Below are 17,448 nucleotides of genomic sequence, written 5' to 3' on the forward strand. Positions count from 1 at the left end.
CAGCAGTTGCAACAACGGCTACTGGTCAACAACGTGCAAGTGAATTTACGTTTTTGAGATCTCGCGTGCTGATTCCCAATATTTTTGATTTGTCTGTCGTGGGCAATGTGCGTTATACGCTCGTGGACACTGCTCTGGTGAAAGGGTCACTATGCTGCATGGTGATTGGCTGAAAAACTTTGAAATTGCCCTGAAAAGTTTGAAAAACAGGTGTTTGAAATTGGCAAATGCCAACATTTTTTAAAAATTGCTTGTGGTGACGCTTGGGAGGTCGGCCCACACTGCGTTCCGAGTTGCTTGATTGTTTTGATGTCCAAGATACCACAGGGAAGCAGCAATAGCGAGTGTCGATGCATTTTTATATTTGCGATGAAGACCATGCAAGAAGACATGGCGGTCAGCATCCTCCTGGACGCGTATCTCCAAAAGAAGCTGTCAACTTGCCACTGCAAGCTCGTGCAAGAGGCCAAGCGGCTGCACTTACTCAAGCGCGATATTGAAGGCTGCTTGGAACGCCTTGTGATTATTCGCGCCCAACTGAGAGCGGAAGACGACGCCACCGCAACGCAAGGACCGGAGACAGAGTCGTCTGCGAGTGAGAGGGACCAAGAGCACCAGCTTATGGCCGACATAACCGACGCCCTCAAGATCACAAAAGCCACCATCCGGGCGCTCGTCCGTCGCAAGGCGGCGCTCACCAAGTCACGCGCTAGCCTTCACAACCGCCAGCGTCGATTGGTCGAGCGCGCATATCGCTCGGGTACATTCGTCAGCTTTGCCTCCTAAATCAAGCCCGGCGCCAGCTCCCGGCGCCATCACAATTAAGAACGCTAGACATCCATAACTTAAGAAATATTGTTATCAAAAGCTTTGTAGTACAATAATCGATTCGACTGTGTCAGTACAGAGTGTACCGGTCGGCACACACGGCTGCACACCGCGACCTTGGGTGCGTCTGCTATGCCTGCGGAGAAACCGAGTTTCGGGACAAGTAAAACAGGTACTCCTTTTATCAGGCACACCTATCTCAGATACTAATAGTAGACGACTACACAAGCAACCAACGCGACGCATCTATGTACTGTACTGTCCCAGATGTACTGCACTGGCCAAAGTACACGTGAAGTGGACTGAACAAGCTCCTCATTCCACCGGCGAACGAGATTGTCCCAACCAAGAGTCATTTTTTCTCCCTTGTCCCAACGGAGCCAAAATTATGGCGGCCAAATGAAGGCTCAATTCCAACGGCCTCGCCCGTCCGGTCATCTTGTGCTCATTCTTCCTTTTACCCTTTCAACATGAAATCGTCCTGCCTCCTTGCCCTTCTCGCCGCGACGGCCGCCAGCGCCCAGTGGACCGACTGCTCGCCCGAGACCGTCGTCACTGTCAGCGACGCGCTCCAGTCGTGCGCCAAGAGCGCCGGCATCACCACCCAGTACGCGGCCCTCAGCCTCGTCGGTCTCTTGCGCGACCCGACGTCCGCGACGGCTCAAGCCTACTGCAAGCACGAGCTGCCGGGCTGCACCGACGTGGCGATCGCGAGCCAGAAGGCCAATTGCAGCTACAACCTCTACAAGGGCTCGTGGGTCAACTTGCACGACGTCGTGCCCACGCTCTGCGCCTCGGTGCCGACCACGACGCCGACCATGACGCCGGCGATGACAACGGTCCCAGTGTCCGTAGCAACAACGGCTCCCGTGAATGCGACGACAACGACCTCTGTGCCGGCCACGGTGGCGGTCAACGCGACGACAACTGCACCTGTTGTCAATGGTACGACGCCCAACACCACGACGAACGTCGTCCACGTCCTCACGACGCCGCCGTCGCGCGGGTGCACGCACGTCAGTGTCGCGGGCGATGCAACGTACTGCGTCGCGGGGCCGATTTGCAGCGGCGACGGTCTTTTGCCGGCGGGCACCAAGTGTCCTCTCAAGGGCGATGTGGCCGTCGCGAGCTGCGTGCGCGCGCTCCCGAGTTACGTCGACAGCGCAACATGCGTGCTCCCGGCGAACGCTGTGTGCCAAAAGATCCCGACGGGCGCGTGGGGCTGCGTGCTGCCCACAACCGCGTAGAGTCTCGCATCCCGTCGTGCATTTTGAACAAAAAAATGAATAAATAGATTATATACCGAGCACTCTAGAAGCCAGGTGTGGAAAGGGTCTTCTCGCTTTTGTACTAGTACGCGTGTAGCAACTTCAGCATTCCAATTCCAATATGGCTAGACGCTCAGCAACCCTCCTGACGGTGCTGGCTCTGGCGGTCACGATCGACGGCTGTTGCTCGACGTGCTTGGCGCAGCCGCTTGTCGGTGCCGTCGACGCGCTCAACTGGACAGCGTGCGCGGCGACGCAATCCGTCTGCTGCTTTGACGACGTGTGTCAATCGTCTGTGTTCGGGGCGCCCAACTACAACGTCGCGCAGCTCACATACGCGGCGGGCAAGGCGCAGATTCCGAGCGGCACGTGGCTCCAGCTCAATTGGCCAGCGGCGACCAACGTCAGCTACATGGTGCTCAAAACCGGGCAGCCCAAGACGTCCCAAGTCTTCAACACGAGTCTACCGGCAGTCTTCAAGGACAACTACTTCTCCATGTGTGCAAGCGTCGTTGGCGCGCTCTACTTTCGAGGGTTTGCAACCAACGGCTGCCGTGCGTCGCAAGAGATGGTCGTCGAGGTATACACATATTGTCATATCGTCCAACGATATTTAACGTGTTGGACGCCTTTATATATTACTAGATCATTCCAGGCAACGGCACCACGTGCAGTGCGATTCCGAGCGCGCCAGTGTTGACCAGCGACTGCGATCCGGTCCGCGGCGCGGTCAAAAGTACGTTTTTTGAAAAATACACCGAGGAAATGCGTTCTACTTTGCTAGATGGCGTCTGCGAGTGCATTGCCGACAAGTCGGGCCCGCCGCAATGCCTCGGCAACTCCCCGGTTAAAATGGCTGAAGAATACGCTGGCATTGCGGGCGCTGTGGTAAGGTTTTTCAATTTTTCAATCAACAAAGTCCGCGACTTAGCTGTGTACGTAGGTGTCCATCGTCGGTGCCGGCTACGGTTTGTACCGCCAGCGCCGCGCCAAGCACTTGAAGGAACGAGCAACGACGATCGCGCTCGAGACACCCCCGGTTCTGAGATCGCCACGAAAGAACACCGCCGACGTTCCAAAGCAGGTGGTGCACTGCGGCGGCCGCAGCGACAACCGGCATGACCCGGTCGAGTATTCGTTTTAACCAACAAGTCTATTGAGCCCTCAACAATTGATCAAGGGTCCATTCCCAGTCTATTGAATGAAAAGCCCTCAACGATTGCTTCACCGCAGCTCTGGGCTCTTGCTTCTGAACGACGACTGAGAACGCATCCATCTGCAAGTTGAAGACGCCTGGTTGCCGTCTTCGATTTTCGCCGAGTCGGAGATTGCCGTAGCGAGAACACATACTAGGAACAAATACAGAAACCCGTCGGTCCAAGGTCTCTGGGGCTACTAGGATACAAGAAATTCTTTCGACATGCAACTGGGTATGGCGGCGACCCCTCGCATCTCGCATGCCAACGTGCACGGAATAATAATATTCGAACCCACCGTATTTGCTCCCATATTGAAGCAGCGAATCTATGCGAATCTATGACCACTTCTCGCTTGCCGCCTTCTCCGTTGGCCGGCCGCGCGTCCTGACAAGCCCGCATCACGCTTCGATTGGGCCCGAATGCATCCATTCCAGCGGATCATCGCTGGCGTCTTTAAACCTCCATCAATTGATATTGCCCACGGTGGCGATCCAGCGGAAACGGCTGTCGCACCAGTTCACATCGTCGAGTCGGCGCCGGTTCGCACACGTCGTGGGGATCAGGAGCGAGGCGAGACACGGCGTCGTCTTGGTCTTGCGCCTTGCTTGTCGCGAGCATTACGTCAACGCACGTAGCAAAACCTCTTAGAATGCATATTACACGGTGTCGCCAGTGCGCAAAGAGAAACGCAACTTCAACATCAACCAGCCTCTGCGTTCTGATTGGCGCATCGATTTTCCTTTTGACCAATCAAATGCACGACCTGTACAAATCCATGCAAGGCGCGGGGGTTGCCTCCGTCGTCAAAAGATCTTTTACCCTTTCGACGACACATGTCCAGCGCCCTGGACCTCGAGTCGGCGCAGCTCCTCTCGCCCGACCAGCCGCGCTCCCGCCTCTCGCCCAAGGTACGACCATCATGCGTACTACATGGCGCTTCATGGCCATAAACTCATAGACCAAGAAGGTGCTGGCTGGCGGTGTCGGCCTCGCCTGCCTCGGTGTGCTGGCCATCGGCCACTTTGACGCGTCGTCGTCGCCCGCGCTAGGCGCCGCGACGCTCGCCGACGACGTCCTCGACACGACGCCCAACACGACCGTACAATTGCCCAATGCGACGGCGGCCATCGACCGCATTGGCAGCCTGCCGGACCCGGAAGCAATGACGCCGGCGCTGACGATGCTCGCGCTTGGCGACTGGGGTGGGACACTCGGGAAGGAAAACGGCGACCCGGGCTCGTGCTGCGTCATCTACAACGGCTGGGTCAACCCCAACTCGTACCGGTTCCAGATCGACTATTGGGCCCAAAATTACGTGGCCGAGCTCATGGCGCTCTCAGCGAACGAGCTTGCGCCATCTCGGATCCTCTCGCACGGCGACAACTTTTATTGGGTCGGCGTCGGCCTCGACAACGCCAAGTACCGGTTCGAGCAGTCGTTCGAGAAGGTATACAACCAGCCGTCGCTGCAATACGTCCCGTGGATCAACGTCATGGGCAACCACGACATTGGCGGCGCCAACTTTATCTGCGGCGACAGCGAGCCCTACTACGAGTGCTCGTCGCCGTCCGAGCTCGTCGACTACCTCGAACACCGGTATCTCGCGCAGAGCAGCTACAAGAGTCCGTACGGCGATCGGTGGGTGCTGCGGGACCACTACTACGTCGAGCGTGTCGAGCGCAACGGCGTGGTCGTTGAGATCTTCAACATCGACACCAACTACGCCGAAGGCAGCGGTGGCAAAGAGGTCTGCTGTCAATGCTACGGGTACGCCGCCAAGTACAACACGAACGCCGGTGTGTGTGGCAACACGGAGCGCGGCGCGCCGTCGTGCGCGGGCGGCAGCACCGAGCTCTACGACGCGTGCATCAACCGCATCAACGCATGGGCCGACGAAGGCTACACGCGGGCGCGCGCCGACATTGCCGCGTCGGACGCCGACTTTACCATCATCAACACGCACTACTCGCCGCATTACCACATGAACAACGAGAAGATGCTCAAGTGGTACGACCTCTGCAACGCGACGAACGTCACGCTGTGGATCAACGGCCACACGCACGGCTTCAACCACGACATTGCGACGTGGGGCACGCATTTCATCGAGAACGGCGGCGGCGGCGGCTACTTCACTGCCAACAGCCCCGTGATCGAGAACGACCTCGTTAAAAAGTACGTCGATCCTTCTTTCCGTCGGGCGCTCATCGAGTTGTTTCCCTAGTCAATGGCTCGTGGAAGGCCAGCCGTACGGCATCTTTGAGCTCAGCTTCTCGAAAGACTGGCTCAAGGCGCAATTCGTCACGTTCGACAACGACTGGGTCTTTGGCGGCTTCGACTACAGCAAACTCAAAGTCGGCGGCATTGCGCGCGGCCACTGCTGGTACATTCCGAGCGCCCATAGCGATGTTCCCAAGCGCGGTGTCGAGTGCAACTCGTCCGTGAACGGCGCGATTGGCGCTCCGCTCTGGTGGAGCTAAGGCCTGCCGTCCTGTGTTAGGTCTAGTGTTTTCTGCATCATAATTCTAATTTTTAATCTAGTTCCAACCGCTCGTTAGTGATGACGACGAGTGCTTGTGCAGTACCGTGCTCCAGGCGCGCTGTCGTGCACGCACGGCAAGCACGCAGCCGCAAACGATGCGGCTCCGAGGCCTCTCTGATCGAATCGCAGTTCTTCGTTCTGACCCAGGACAGTTGAAAGATCTCAAAGAGCGTCTACAGGTCAAGCTCAAGCTGTCCTCCGTCGAGTGGCGTGAGTCTCGTGCGCATGTACCGGTAGCATGGGCACGAGTAATACCACTGGATTCAAGCGGTGCGTCCGTTGGTCACCTGCGCAGAGACCAAGCCATCTCCATCGCGGACGTCGTGGGTGGCTGCAGGTGCTTTCGATAAACAACGACAACAGGTCCGTGTACGCTCGCTTGCATAGCCATGGGCGCGAAATAAGACGGCCTCCAAATAAGATTTACAATAAGACGTCCAAGTTGCACTTGCCGTTCATGTCGTCACGGCGTGTCTGCGCCGACCGACAGACCTCTATCTATGCACGCATTTGCGTTAGAAAAAAGGCTGCGCCTGTCCGCGGCAAAGCCTGCGACAAGCACTGCATGCGAGGTTGGAGCAGGCGCGCGAGGCGGCCAATCACGGCGGGGAAGAGCATGGCGGCGGCACACGCCCGTGCGTCATGCAAGGTTGTTGACACCCCCTTGGGAGCACTCCTCACGTGGCCTGTTTACAAACCGCGTTGAGAGACTTGGATTGAATCTTGCGCCAAGGTGATCGGTGCTTTTTTTCTTTCAACGTTCTATACTTGTTGTTTGTAGCGCGAATGGAATCTGGTAAAAAAAAGTGCGAAAAAGATTCAAAACCTGCTCGCGTTGAGTTTGCACTTGGAATCTGAATTTTAATGATGTATGGGATTGCATTTAAATGCATATGGACTTGATTTATCTTGGGAGTTGTATGTGGAATGATGAAGATGCATTAAAAAGAGCGCGCGAAATGCAATAAAATGACCACTGTCGCAAGCTGCTCACATGTGACAGGAACCAAAAAGGGCCAGTCGCGGTGGCTGCTAGAAGACGGGCTGGCGAACCGCGCCAGCTGGTCGCACATGCGACTGGACAACAACTTGGGATGTGGATTGGTGGCGCCTTCGTCGACTGGTCTCATTTCCCAATTCCACAGCCTCCACACACCATGGGCATCACAACCGCCGAGCGCCAGCAGTACCAGCTCAAGGGCATTGAAGCGTGGCTCGTCAAGCTTGGCCACCACGAGAAGGCCGCGCCGGTGGCCGACGACACGCCGTTCAAGGCGGAACTGAGTGCGATCAAGACTGTGCTCAAGCAGCATAAGTCGCAGCTCTCGTTTCTCTCCAAGCACGTCAAGGCGCCGGTGACGCCGCCGCGCCACTACTACACGACGGGCATCATTATCTCGGGCAAGCGCACGCCGTTCACAAAGTACGCGGCGCACAAGGGCCAGAAGAAGCGCCTCGACACGATCTACGAGACGGACCAGCTCTGGAAGGTCCGCGTCGACGAAGAGAAGGCCACCAAGACGGCAGCCGCCGTGCAAATGCTCATCCGATGAGCATGCCATGTGCACGCCGTATTTAACCTCCATTTTCTAATTTAACGTTTTGAACCAAAATGACTGAGTTGATACTGACGACCGTTGGCAACGGGTCGATGAGGTCGATTCGAATCATACTCAACGTCGTCTGCGCTTCTGCCGTCGGCAGTACACGTATCGTAGGAGAGAAGAGATGACATCGGTCGTCGCCATCGCCTCGTGCCTTGTAGCATGGCTCCATAGCACCCAGCCACCGGCGCGAAAGCGGCCTAGCGTCGCCAAGCAGCCCTTTGAAGTCGCTCAGATCAAAGCGCTACTGCATGCCCGGCCGTCGCACGTCTTGCCCAACTGCGTGCTGCCGCCCGTCGCGCCGCCGCGTCGGTACAAGCTCCGACCCGTCTTTGTGGGCGGTAAGCAAGTGCCCTTCACACTCAAGGTCTCTCGCCGATGCGCACTGCAGCGCCACCCACTTCATATCGTCGCGGAAGGCCCCACGCGCCGCCAGCTCCAGCAGCGGACGACCTTGGCGATGGCCAAGGAGCGCGCGATCGACCCCGAGCGTGCCTGTTAGCAGGGCTAATAGATGAGGATACATGATGTATCGCACGCTTGGAGCTACGTCTTCAACGTCCGTGGCTTTGGCATCGCTGGCGTCTATGCGCTCGGACCAGGTGACGTCAGGCGCCTCCAAAGATCCGAGCTGCGCAGCTTCAACTTGATCGGTGCCACATGTCGCACAGGGTTTGTATGGACCACTGGGATTGGTTGATTGTTTCGTGTCTTTTGGCCAATCCACATCCTTTTTCAGACTGAAACTCAACCCGTCTGGATTGAGCCTCGTGATTCGTCTAAATAAACACCACTAGGAAGATCAAGACCGATAGATCGCGGTGACTCTTGAACGTAAAATGGCGTGATTCTAGACAACCTAAAACAAGTATAAAAGATTTCGTCGACGATGGCGTTCGAGATCCATGGACCCACCGACAGCGTGACGGCCGTCTGCCTCGGCGCCGGGCGCTTCCTCGTACGATGATACGGAACCATGCGCCGTCGCTTATCTTGGCGATCGTAGCGCTCGTTGCTTGTGCCCGCCCTGCGCCAGCTCGGCCATGGCGTCGTCGTCGCCCAGCCGCGAGGACACGACTTTGTCGACGCCTGCCTGGCAGCTGGCAGCACGTACGAGATGGACGTCATCGAGCGCGACGGCCATACAACAACCCACACGGTATCCTCCATCGCGATCTCGCCCATAAAAAGGCTTTCAATCATGCTCCGTAGGTCGAGCTCGCCGGCGTCGGGACCGTGGGCACGCCGGACGGCCGCGCAGCCTTTCTCGAGCTTCCATACAAGCTACCGTATCTGCGCTACATCGGCGTCGGCGTCACGGAAGCTGGGATCCAAGCCGGCAGTCCAGCCATGGCGGATCTCGCCTCGTTCTTGGCCACTTGCAGTGTCGCCTTGCCCCGTACGACCTTCCTCCTCAGCTCCATGTCGGTTCACATAGATACGGCGTGTAGATGCTACGCTCTCGGTGATCAATACGGACAACCTCCCGGCCAACGGCGACACGATCCAAGCGCTCGTCCTCGGGCTCTGCACGCTGGACGTCGCCGCGTACATTGGTGCCCACGTGACCTTTCACAATTCGATGGTCGACCGCATCACGGCCGGTCGGCCCAGCAACAGTCTCGTGCCCTACTCCGAGCCGCTACCTCCAAAGGCGCTCGTCCTGGAAGACACGACGTTGTCTCTGGACGCGTCGTGGGCCGCGCTGCCGGGTGTTGTCGTCCTGCGCACCCCCGGTCCGTATCCTCTTCAGCAACCTCAATTCTCAATTCTCAATTCGAATGTACTAGGCGAGTTGAGCGCGTACCACAAACTCAAACTCAATATTGCCAACGCGACGCACACGGCAATGGTCTACTGCCTCGCGCTCTCTCGTGTCGCCAACACGACGTCGACAACCGAAGCACTCTACACGTTCCTGGACGAGCTCTTTCGGCGTGATATTGCGCCGGCACTGGTTCGCCACGACCAGATTCCTGCCGTACTAGATCTCGTCGAGAACCAGATGTGAAACGCGACGCTGGTAGGCGCTGGTGCAGAGCGTGTACGACGAGTGGATCCATCGATTGCGCCACCCGTACTTTGGCATGGACACGTTTTTCGTGAGCCAGAACGCATTTACAAAGTTCGAGATCCGACTCTGGCCGTCCGTGCTTTCCAATCTGGCGGCAAGACGCACCACTCGTTACCAGATTATGTAACACGCTGTCGCTGCGTAGGAAGACGCAGCGTACCAGCCTAGTGCCATGATGGCTCTGGCCACGGCCTTTCTCTTGCGGTTCCTGACCCCCGCGCCAACTTCTGTTGTGAATGCCACCGGCCCAGTGTTTACCGGTGCGCACTTCTGCTGCCACCGAGTTGTTTCAGAGTACCCGCTAGGCTTTATGGACCCGATGACACCATCCACGACTCAAGGTCGGCGCTGGCACTACGTGGGCGACCTGTTCGCCGATACGAGTGGCGTCGGCATCTACACGTTTCGCGATGGAAACGGGTCTGTGCCGTCGCGCTTGCACAACGCCAGCTCGACGTCGATCGGTAGGCGTCTTTGGCTCGGCATCAGTGTCCCACAAGGCGAAATGTAGCGGTCTTGGCGGTGCTCGAGACGCTCCCCGGCTGCGACTGGACGCGCCCGACAATGCTGCACTTTGCCGCAGACGTGGCCGCCTTGTACCACCGTCTCTTGACGTACAGAGATGTACTCTCTCGCGTCCACTAACATGTTGTATTTTGGATAGAACGCCGGCGCTGACTGTTCTAAAAGACGTTTTGAGCCACTTTACAGCGCCGCCGACGAGCGCGCTCACGTCTCCCGACGCAGTGGCCGCCAGCGTCCAGGCGCACGTCGCCAACACGCCTGTGATTGACGTGCACACCCACTTGTTTCCGCCGTCCCACGACGCACTCATGCTCTGGGGCATCGACGCGCTCTTGACGTACCACTACCTCGTGGCCGAGTACCTCAGCACTGCGCCCATGTCCCCCGACGCTTTCCACGTCCGTTGCATTTGGAGAATCCACGAGGAATAAGAACCCTAACCCGTCAACATAGGCGCTCGCGATGACAGCGCAAGCCGACGCGGTGTGGCAACATCTGTTTATCGACCGGTCGCCGCTCTCCGAGGCGTGCCAAGGCGTGATCACGACGCTCTTTGAGCTCGGTCTCGCGTCGTTGGTGGCGCAGCGAGACCTGCGTGGCATCCGCGGTAGCGACTTTGGATAGAATGTCTGCTGCACTGTGTCTAGCGTGGTTCCATGCGCAGTCGCCTAGTGCGTACGTGGACCGGGTGTTCCGCCTCGCCAAGGTCCGCTATGTGGTCATGACCAACATCCCGTTCGACAAGCTGGAGACGCAGTACTGGACGCCAACGCCAGCGAGCTGCAATCGCGCCCAGTTCAAGACAGCACTGCGCATCGACCAACTCCTTCTCGGGCTCTGGTCGTCGATCGGACCTGCCCTCGATGCACTGTATGTGGTCATCGAATCTTCAATGTAAAATTCTGTGTGGACAGGCACCTCCCGCATACGCTGGATGGCGTCGAGAAGTTTCTGTTGCACTGGATCGACATGCTCCAACCCGAGTACTTTATGGCCAGCGTGCCCCACACGTTTGTCTACGACGATGACGCACCGCGTGACGCGCCGCGCGATCTCGAGTCGCCCAGTGGCGCACTACTGCTGTCGTGTGTGGTCTTGCCACTGGCCGCGCGGCTGTCGCTGCCGATTGCCCTCAAGTTTGGTGCCGTCCGCGGCCTCAACCCTCGGTCTGTCGTTTGGATGATGGACAGATTGTCATGCAGTGTGTAGACTGTGCTTGGCCGGCGACGGTGTCGCGGTCGTCGACGTGTCGTTGCTGACGCGCCTCGCACGCGCGAATCCCCGCGTCAAATTCCTCGCGACGTTCCTCTCGCGCGTCAACCAGCACGAGGTGACGGTGGTCGCCAACAAGTTTGGCAACGTCCATCTGTACGGCTGCTGGTGGTACTGCAACAACCCGTCCATCATATCAGAGCTCACGCGCATGCGGCTCGAGATCCTCGGGACGGGCTTCACAGCGCAGCACTCGGACGCGCGCGTGCTCGACCAGCTCATCTACAAGTGGAAGCATTTTCGGTCCATCTTGGAAGCGACGTTGACGCCGTTATATACGCAGCTGCTCTCGCACGGGTGGGTCGTCACGGACGACGACATTGGCCGTGATGTCACGCGTCTGCTTGGCAGCAGCTACGAAGCGTTCCTTGCCAAGCGACTGGAGGGATAAGCGTCATAGCGCACACAATATCGTCCACAAGCATATATAAAAACGGAGTAAAAGCTACAAACGTCTCTAAGACGGCGGTGACGTCATATGACAACGTTTAGCCCGTGATGACGCGGACGCCGAGCATCGACACCTTGTGCGCGTCAACGTTGTCGGGCTGGCGAATGAACATCATGTTGGTCGGAATGCGCTGGTTTTCGGAAATCCACTGTACGAGAATCGGGTCAAACGTGCCTTCGACCGCGATCGCGTCAATCTGTGCACAATATTGTCATGCAAAATTCAAACATAGAGGCAACGTACGCGCAGCTTGGGGTACATGCAGTCAAAGACACCGACAATGTCTTCAAAGTCCGACGGCGGCTTGGTGCCCTTGGCGTACACGTGCACGATGCGAAGGTTGTCCGTGTGCTCGTTCCGGCGCACGTACAGAATAGCCTTGTTGAGGATCGTGAGCGAGAGGTGCTTGCAAAAGAAGATGATGGGCGGCTCGTTGATGGTCTTGATCGCACGCACGATCGTGCGCTTGCCAAGAAAGTTGTTGGGCGTCGACGCGTCCGTCGTCGTCGGCAGCAACGGCGGCATCACCACGCGCTCCGTGGTCGTCCACTGCGACGGGCACAGGCTCTTCATGACGAGCATGCACGCGCGGAGCACAAAGATGCGCTCGAGCATGAGCAGGATGAGCCCGGCGACCGAGAAGAAATAGAGCAAAAATACGATCGAGACGCGGGGGTCGCCGAGCATGATGCCAAAGAAGCCGACAAGACCCATCGCAAAGCCCACGAGACACTTCCACCTACGCATCCAAGACGCTAAGAAATGAGTGGGATGGAATGAATGTCGTCTACCAAGGAGTGTTGGTCTCGCGAGGCATGTCGCCGCGCTTGAGCTTGAAGAGCATGGCGCCGACAGAGAAGAGCACAAGGAGCCCGAGAAACGAGTACGAGTAGATGCTTGAGAGCATGGTCACGTTGCCCTCGAGGATCCAGACAAGGCTCGTCGCAATGACGAAGTACGAGAGAATGATGTAGTGGTTGGTGTGGCGCCACGAATTTTCGGCGAGGAAGAACTCTGGAAGAACACGGTCGGACGCGAGACGCCGGACAAGACCCGTGATACCAACGTACGACGTCAGCACCGAGCCGGAGAGGACGATGAAGCCGTCGACGCTGAGCCAAATCTCAAACCAGCGGCCAATCGTCGTGCGGGCCATGGACGCGAGCACAATGTCCGAGTTGGCGATCGTGCCGTTGATGCCGTACAGCGGCAGTACACAGAGGTTGAGGACCGAGAGCGCGAGGTTGAAGAAGGTGGAGAGATACCACATGTTCTAGATAACCATAAAAAATGTCCATAAATCCATGCAAAAATAAATAAAAAAGGACGTACGCGGATCACGAGCTGAAAGACGCCGGGTTGCTGCTCTTCGACAAAGTTGGCCGCGGTTTCGAACCCCGTGACGCCGAGCATCGCCGACGAAAAGCCAAAGAAAAGCGCCGTGAACGGCGTGCCAAGCATCGTCGCACCGGCAACGTCCACGGACGGAAAGTCCGTCTCGAGATTGGCCCAGAAAATGCTCTGGTTCTGGAACGCGTAGACAATCGATGCGACGACGAGGACCGCGAGCGTGATCGTGTGCGCAACGAAAATCGTGAGCGCGACCTTGGCCGACTCGGACATGCCGAGGACGTTGAGAATGGCAAACGTTCCGAGAATGCCGGTCGCGCAGTGAATGTGGTTGAGGTCCTCGATCTGCTTGCGGAGGTAGTCGGACGCCGAGACGGCCGAGACGACACCGGTGGCGAGGTACGCAATGATGGCGAGCGCCGACGTGAGCGCGGCGACGCGTTTCGAGGTCGAGTTGAGCATGGTGTTGTACGAGCCGCCGTTGAGCGGGATGGCCGAGACGACCTCGACGTAAATGAAGCGGAAGAGGTACATGACGCAGGCGACGAGGAGGTTGGCAAAGGGCGCAAACTTGCCGGCCTTGGAGGCGACAATGCCGGACGAGTAGAGGCAGCTCGAGAGCACGTCGTTGCCGCTGATGCCCGTCGAGTACCACTCGGAGAGAAAGTGCTTGGGCGCGTGCATCTCTTGGTGGATGGCGGCGAGCTCTTCTGGCGCCGGGTGAAGGCGACCGGTCGCGTTGCCAAGACCCGGGTACACCCACGACGCTATAAGAATATGATAAGAGTGGTTTATGGATACGAGTAGAACGTACGGCCTCGCTTGGGCTCTTGGTCGACTTCGAACGTGAACCGGCGGCGCGGCCGGAGGTCGTCGGGGTAGTGGATTTCCATGGACGAGGCAAGTTGGTGACTGGCGCCGAAAGCAATCTTTGACACGCGGCTTTTGATTGGCCGAGCGTCAGGCCGGGTGATTCGAAGTCGCGGGGAATCTTCGATTGACGTGGGAAATACGTGGCGGCCGAGGCGAGAAGAAGGGCAATCGCGGCGGTGGCACAACCTTTGTCAACAGGCCGCTTGTCCGCCCATGCCTCTTGTCTAGTCCATGCCTCCTACCTTGCACATGCAAGCTGCATACAAGGCGACGCGCAAAACCATGAACCATGCTAAAAGGTGTGACACGGCTTGCACTTGCCGTGTGTGGCCAGCGGTGACGCAGTCTGTGGCCAGAATGGCGTGCGAACTCGAAACGCCATGACGGGCGACGTCACCCTTGGCATTATCAAGTATGCAAGGCTGTGCGGAGTGTACTGTGTGGTTTTGGTGTATGTACGTCAGCACGCGTGTCGGGCGCAGCTCGATGGCGGCGCCGCCGAGTGCTATTCGCTGATGCGCGTTGCGTACAGCGACATGCTCTGCTATGGGCAATGCTGACGTGTGGTGATGGTGCATCTGGCGCGAGAAATGAAGCGCGGTGATAGCAACCGCCATGTCGGCGTGCGTGTGGTGGGAAACGTGGGTGGGAAACTCGCGCGTGTCGTGAAAATCAGATCGAGGTGGGTGGCGTCGAAGTTCGAAGTGCGCCGGCCACATGCAGCCGAAGCTTCTTTGCACTTTGCGTTGGCGTGGCTGTCCGGTCCACTCCGGTGGACCTCGAAGATGTGGCTGCCACGTTTTCGATGTGCCATGGCGCTCGACCGCGGCTTTCTTGGATTCTTCATGGGTGTTGGGATCCCCGAGGAACCAAGGAATCTCAGCGCCACCTGGGCGTCGTCAATGAATGACGTCATTGCGCCGCTCCCCGGCGTTGTGAGTAAGCTTGGTTGTGCGGATGTATGGGCCTTTGACAGCGACGGCCACATCCACGGCCGCATCCCAACCAAGCTTGTCGTTCTTCCGCATCCTTTGTTTTTGTCAACTGTCTCGCTTGGGCCGTTCGACGGAATCACTGCATGGCGAGCATCAAGCAAGCGAGACAGCGCAACTTCGAGACCAAATGTGAAGTTGCCAGATAGTATCTCATGTGCATCGAATCACATTTTGGTATGTTGGTAGCTTTAGCTGCAATGGACCGACGAACGTGCCCAGGCGGCGTACTTGTGCATGATGATGGACGCGGCGACCGTGACGTTGAGCGACGCGGTGCCACCACCGTATTGCGGAATGTACACAAACCCGTCGCAGATAGCCACTTGAGCGTCCGAGAGGCCGCTGCCTTCGTTGCCGACCATAAAGGCCATCGGCGCTGCGGTAAACACATCCTTGTCGTTGACGCTCTTGGCGTTGTGGAGGATCTCGATGCCAACGATTTGCGTCAGCGGATTCCGCGTCTTGAGGAGGTTCCGGCACTCGACGAGCGTCGCGCAGCGTGTGATCGGAAAGGGCAGCTCGAACCCTGGCATCGTATCGTCGAATTGGAGCGCCGACTCGAAGCTGAGGAGCTTGTGGCCGACGACAAAGACCTCGACGACACCAAAGGCCGCCGCACTCAGAAGCAAGTCGCGGATGTTCTTGCGCTTCTGGATGTTGTTGACGATCCAGATCTGGCCGCGCGGCGGCGGATCGATCGCGCTCATCGTCCCGGTGCTCGGATGAGGCGCCAATCGATTCCACGGTGCTGCCGCCATGTAAAGTACGCTTTGCAGCATACAAAAAGCTTGTCAAATAGGCGCACTTGACGAGAGCAAGCCATTTCAATAGGCTAAACGCACGCCATTTCAACGGGTCCATCGAGATGGAGCCGCTGTAGCACGCGCACCTTACTAGTTTGCTCTCTTCATGGTCACCTCGATACGATTTTAAAGTGGCTGGAATGGTATGTTTCTGCATGTTGTTGCCGTGTCGTCCTGCGTGTAGTCTGCGCATCAGGTGCGATTGGACATTGAGGCGCGTGTTTCTAGTCTACGCTTGCCGTTACATCACTCACTTGATGCACTTGATGTTTGTATAGAGATGAGCAGGCGGAGAAGGACACTATATTATTATTCTACGATTGAAATATACAATACAAAGAACGAGCGAGAGAGGAATAATTATATAAAACGAATAAAACTACACTCGACAAGGAGGAGAACAAAATGAGCCAATCACAAGAGGCGAGCCAAATCCAAAGCGCTTCGAGGAGCATGGCGACAGACCGGGCAGCGCGGGCCTTCGGCAACACGGCCGAGTGGATCCATGCGACCAAGGTGCTAGCAACGACGCTGCGCGAGTTCGTGGAGCTCCAGACCAAGCACAAGGAAGAGCTGCGCGACTTTTCCGAGCAGGCGACCGCGCAGCTCGAGGCCGCGCAGCCAGCCTCGACGACGTACCATGGCAGCGGCCTCATCCTGGCACGCGTCTCGGCGCTCTTTGCCCAGGTCGCTAGCGCACAAGACGCCATGTGCGTCAACTTGCCGTTGGACATTGACGAGCTCGAGCAAGAACTCCAGCGCCACATTGAGCGACTGCAGACGTTGCAGGCCGACGCGACCGAGCGCAACCGCATCTTTGAGGCGCTCAGTGATCGTGGATAGCATTCGCTCATGCACGCAATGACGTAGGCAACGAAGACGCAGTACCGCGCATCGCTCGACACGTTTGATGTCTTGTTCCAGTCGGCGGCCAAGGCGCTCGAAGCCGGCATGAACAAAGGCGGTATTGACCCCTATATCTTTGAGATCCTCGACTCGGACGACCGCGCCGAGATACGCACGGGCAAGGAGACCAAGGTTGTCGAGCAAATCGCGCACCAGATTCGCGCGTCCAAAGTCGCCAAGGCGAGCTGTGCCTCCCAGTACAAGGCCTTTCGCAAGATTGCCAGCGACTACATTCAGTCGCTCGAGTCGATCGAACTCAACCAGCAGGTCGCGTTCGCACCGCGAATATCTGAATCTCAAAATATCGTTTTCGTAGCAACTCGAGCAAGACTGCAGTCAGACCATTGCCAGTATTGTGCACAAGTTTATCGTGTGCTACATGTCGCTTATCAAAAACATGGAGGTACAAAGTGTGGACACCTTGTCGTCCTTCATGTCTTGTTAGTATGACACGAGACAGCTCAACGAGCGCATCGAAGAAGAGACGCAACGCACGATCGAGGACGAGCCGCTCACGCACCTCCTCGCAAAAGAGATCCACGCCGAGCTGCAAGCCATGGCGCCGCCGATGCCGGGGCCATTGGAGCTCGCGTACTTTCTCGAGCAGTTTGTACCAAGTGCGTCCGTGCGACCGCTGCTCGTGCGCCATCAAGCCGCACGCCTCAACGTCTTTGCGCCGTCGTCCTAGTCGATATTAGACTGTTAACCTAGTCGATACTAGACTGTTTAAACCTTGTCTATTGTTGGCTGGTCGTTGAAAC

General features: G+C 57.5%; 9 protein-coding genes across 9 annotated transcripts; 7 read left to right on the plus strand and 2 right to left on the minus strand.

Annotated features, from left to right (window-relative positions):
* The first annotated feature begins 256 nt into the window (after nt 1-256).
* On the plus strand, nt 257-875 carry SDRG_04825 (hypothetical protein). The gene has a single exon (XM_008610512.1). It carries the CDS (start codon nt 310-312, stop codon nt 784-786), a length of 477 nt encoding a protein of 158 aa, XP_008608734.1. The 5' UTR covers nt 257-309; the 3' UTR covers nt 787-875.
* A 371-nt stretch (nt 876-1,246) lies between these two features.
* SDRG_04826 (hypothetical protein) lies at nt 1,247-2,184 on the plus strand. Its single transcript, XM_008610513.1, has one exon. The coding sequence runs from the start codon at nt 1,299-1,301 to the stop codon at nt 2,073-2,075; it is 777 nt and encodes a 258-aa protein (XP_008608735.1). The 5' UTR covers nt 1,247-1,298; the 3' UTR covers nt 2,076-2,184.
* A 33-nt stretch (nt 2,185-2,217) lies between these two features.
* SDRG_04827 (hypothetical protein) lies at nt 2,218-3,510 on the plus strand (the record flags this gene model as incomplete). Its single annotated transcript, XM_008610514.1, has 4 exons — nt 2,218-2,676; nt 2,742-2,832; nt 2,881-2,984; nt 3,040-3,510. The coding sequence occupies 4 exons, from the start codon at nt 2,218-2,220 to the stop codon at nt 3,238-3,240; spliced, it is 855 nt and encodes a 284-aa protein (XP_008608736.1). The 3' UTR covers nt 3,241-3,510.
* A 590-nt stretch (nt 3,511-4,100) lies between these two features.
* SDRG_04828 (hypothetical protein) lies at nt 4,101-5,940 on the plus strand. The gene is made up of 3 exons (XM_008610515.1): nt 4,101-4,203; nt 4,254-5,467; nt 5,517-5,940. Exons 1-3 carry the CDS (start codon nt 4,129-4,131, stop codon nt 5,770-5,772), a joined length of 1,545 nt encoding a protein of 514 aa, XP_008608737.1. The 5' UTR covers nt 4,101-4,128; the 3' UTR covers nt 5,773-5,940.
* A 1,051-nt stretch (nt 5,941-6,991) lies between these two features.
* On the plus strand, nt 6,992-7,940 carry SDRG_04829 (hypothetical protein; the record flags this gene model as incomplete). The annotated part of the gene is made up of 2 exons (XM_008610516.1): nt 6,992-7,366; nt 7,620-7,940. The coding sequence occupies 2 exons, from the start codon at nt 6,992-6,994 to the stop codon at nt 7,938-7,940; spliced, it is 696 nt and encodes a 231-aa protein (XP_008608738.1).
* Nucleotides 7,941-8,322: 382 nt separating this feature from the next.
* Nucleotides 8,323-11,786, plus strand: SDRG_04830 (hypothetical protein). The gene is made up of 14 exons (XM_008610517.1): nt 8,323-8,396; nt 8,445-8,597; nt 8,651-8,837; nt 8,890-9,174; nt 9,229-9,419; nt 9,466-9,606; nt 9,658-9,772; nt 9,818-9,976; nt 10,024-10,126; nt 10,177-10,435; nt 10,491-10,644; nt 10,685-10,907; nt 10,952-11,203; nt 11,247-11,786. The coding sequence occupies exons 1-14, from the start codon at nt 8,328-8,330 to the stop codon at nt 11,698-11,700; spliced, it is 2,745 nt and encodes a 914-aa protein (XP_008608739.1). The 5' UTR covers nt 8,323-8,327; the 3' UTR covers nt 11,701-11,786.
* Nucleotides 11,719-14,022, minus strand: SDRG_04831 (hypothetical protein). Its single transcript, XM_008610518.1, has 5 exons — nt 13,925-14,022; nt 13,093-13,877; nt 12,552-13,033; nt 12,004-12,499; nt 11,719-11,956 (listed from the first exon to the last, which is right to left on the minus strand). The coding sequence occupies exons 1-5, from the start codon at nt 14,001-14,003 to the stop codon at nt 11,798-11,800; spliced, it is 2,001 nt and encodes a 666-aa protein (XP_008608740.1). The 5' UTR covers nt 14,004-14,022; the 3' UTR covers nt 11,719-11,797.
* A 1,072-nt stretch (nt 14,023-15,094) lies between these two features.
* SDRG_04832 (hypothetical protein) lies at nt 15,095-15,744 on the minus strand. Its single transcript, XM_008610519.1, has one exon. The coding sequence runs from the start codon at nt 15,734-15,736 to the stop codon at nt 15,167-15,169; it is 570 nt and encodes a 189-aa protein (XP_008608741.1). The 5' UTR covers nt 15,737-15,744; the 3' UTR covers nt 15,095-15,166.
* Nucleotides 15,745-16,209: 465 nt separating this feature from the next.
* Nucleotides 16,210-17,375, plus strand: SDRG_04833 (hypothetical protein; the record flags this gene model as incomplete). Its single annotated transcript, XM_008610520.1, has 4 exons — nt 16,210-16,603; nt 16,652-16,954; nt 17,004-17,090; nt 17,133-17,375. Exons 1-4 carry the CDS (start codon nt 16,235-16,237, stop codon nt 17,373-17,375), a joined length of 1,002 nt encoding a protein of 333 aa, XP_008608742.1. The 5' UTR covers nt 16,210-16,234.
* Nucleotides 17,376-17,448: the final 73 nt, after the last annotated feature.

Source organism: Saprolegnia diclina, assembly GCF_000281045.1.
Source record: "Saprolegnia diclina VS20 unplaced genomic scaffold supercont1.12, whole genome shotgun sequence".
Lineage (NCBI taxonomy): Eukaryota > Oomycota > Saprolegniomycetes > Saprolegniales > Saprolegniaceae > Saprolegnia > Saprolegnia diclina.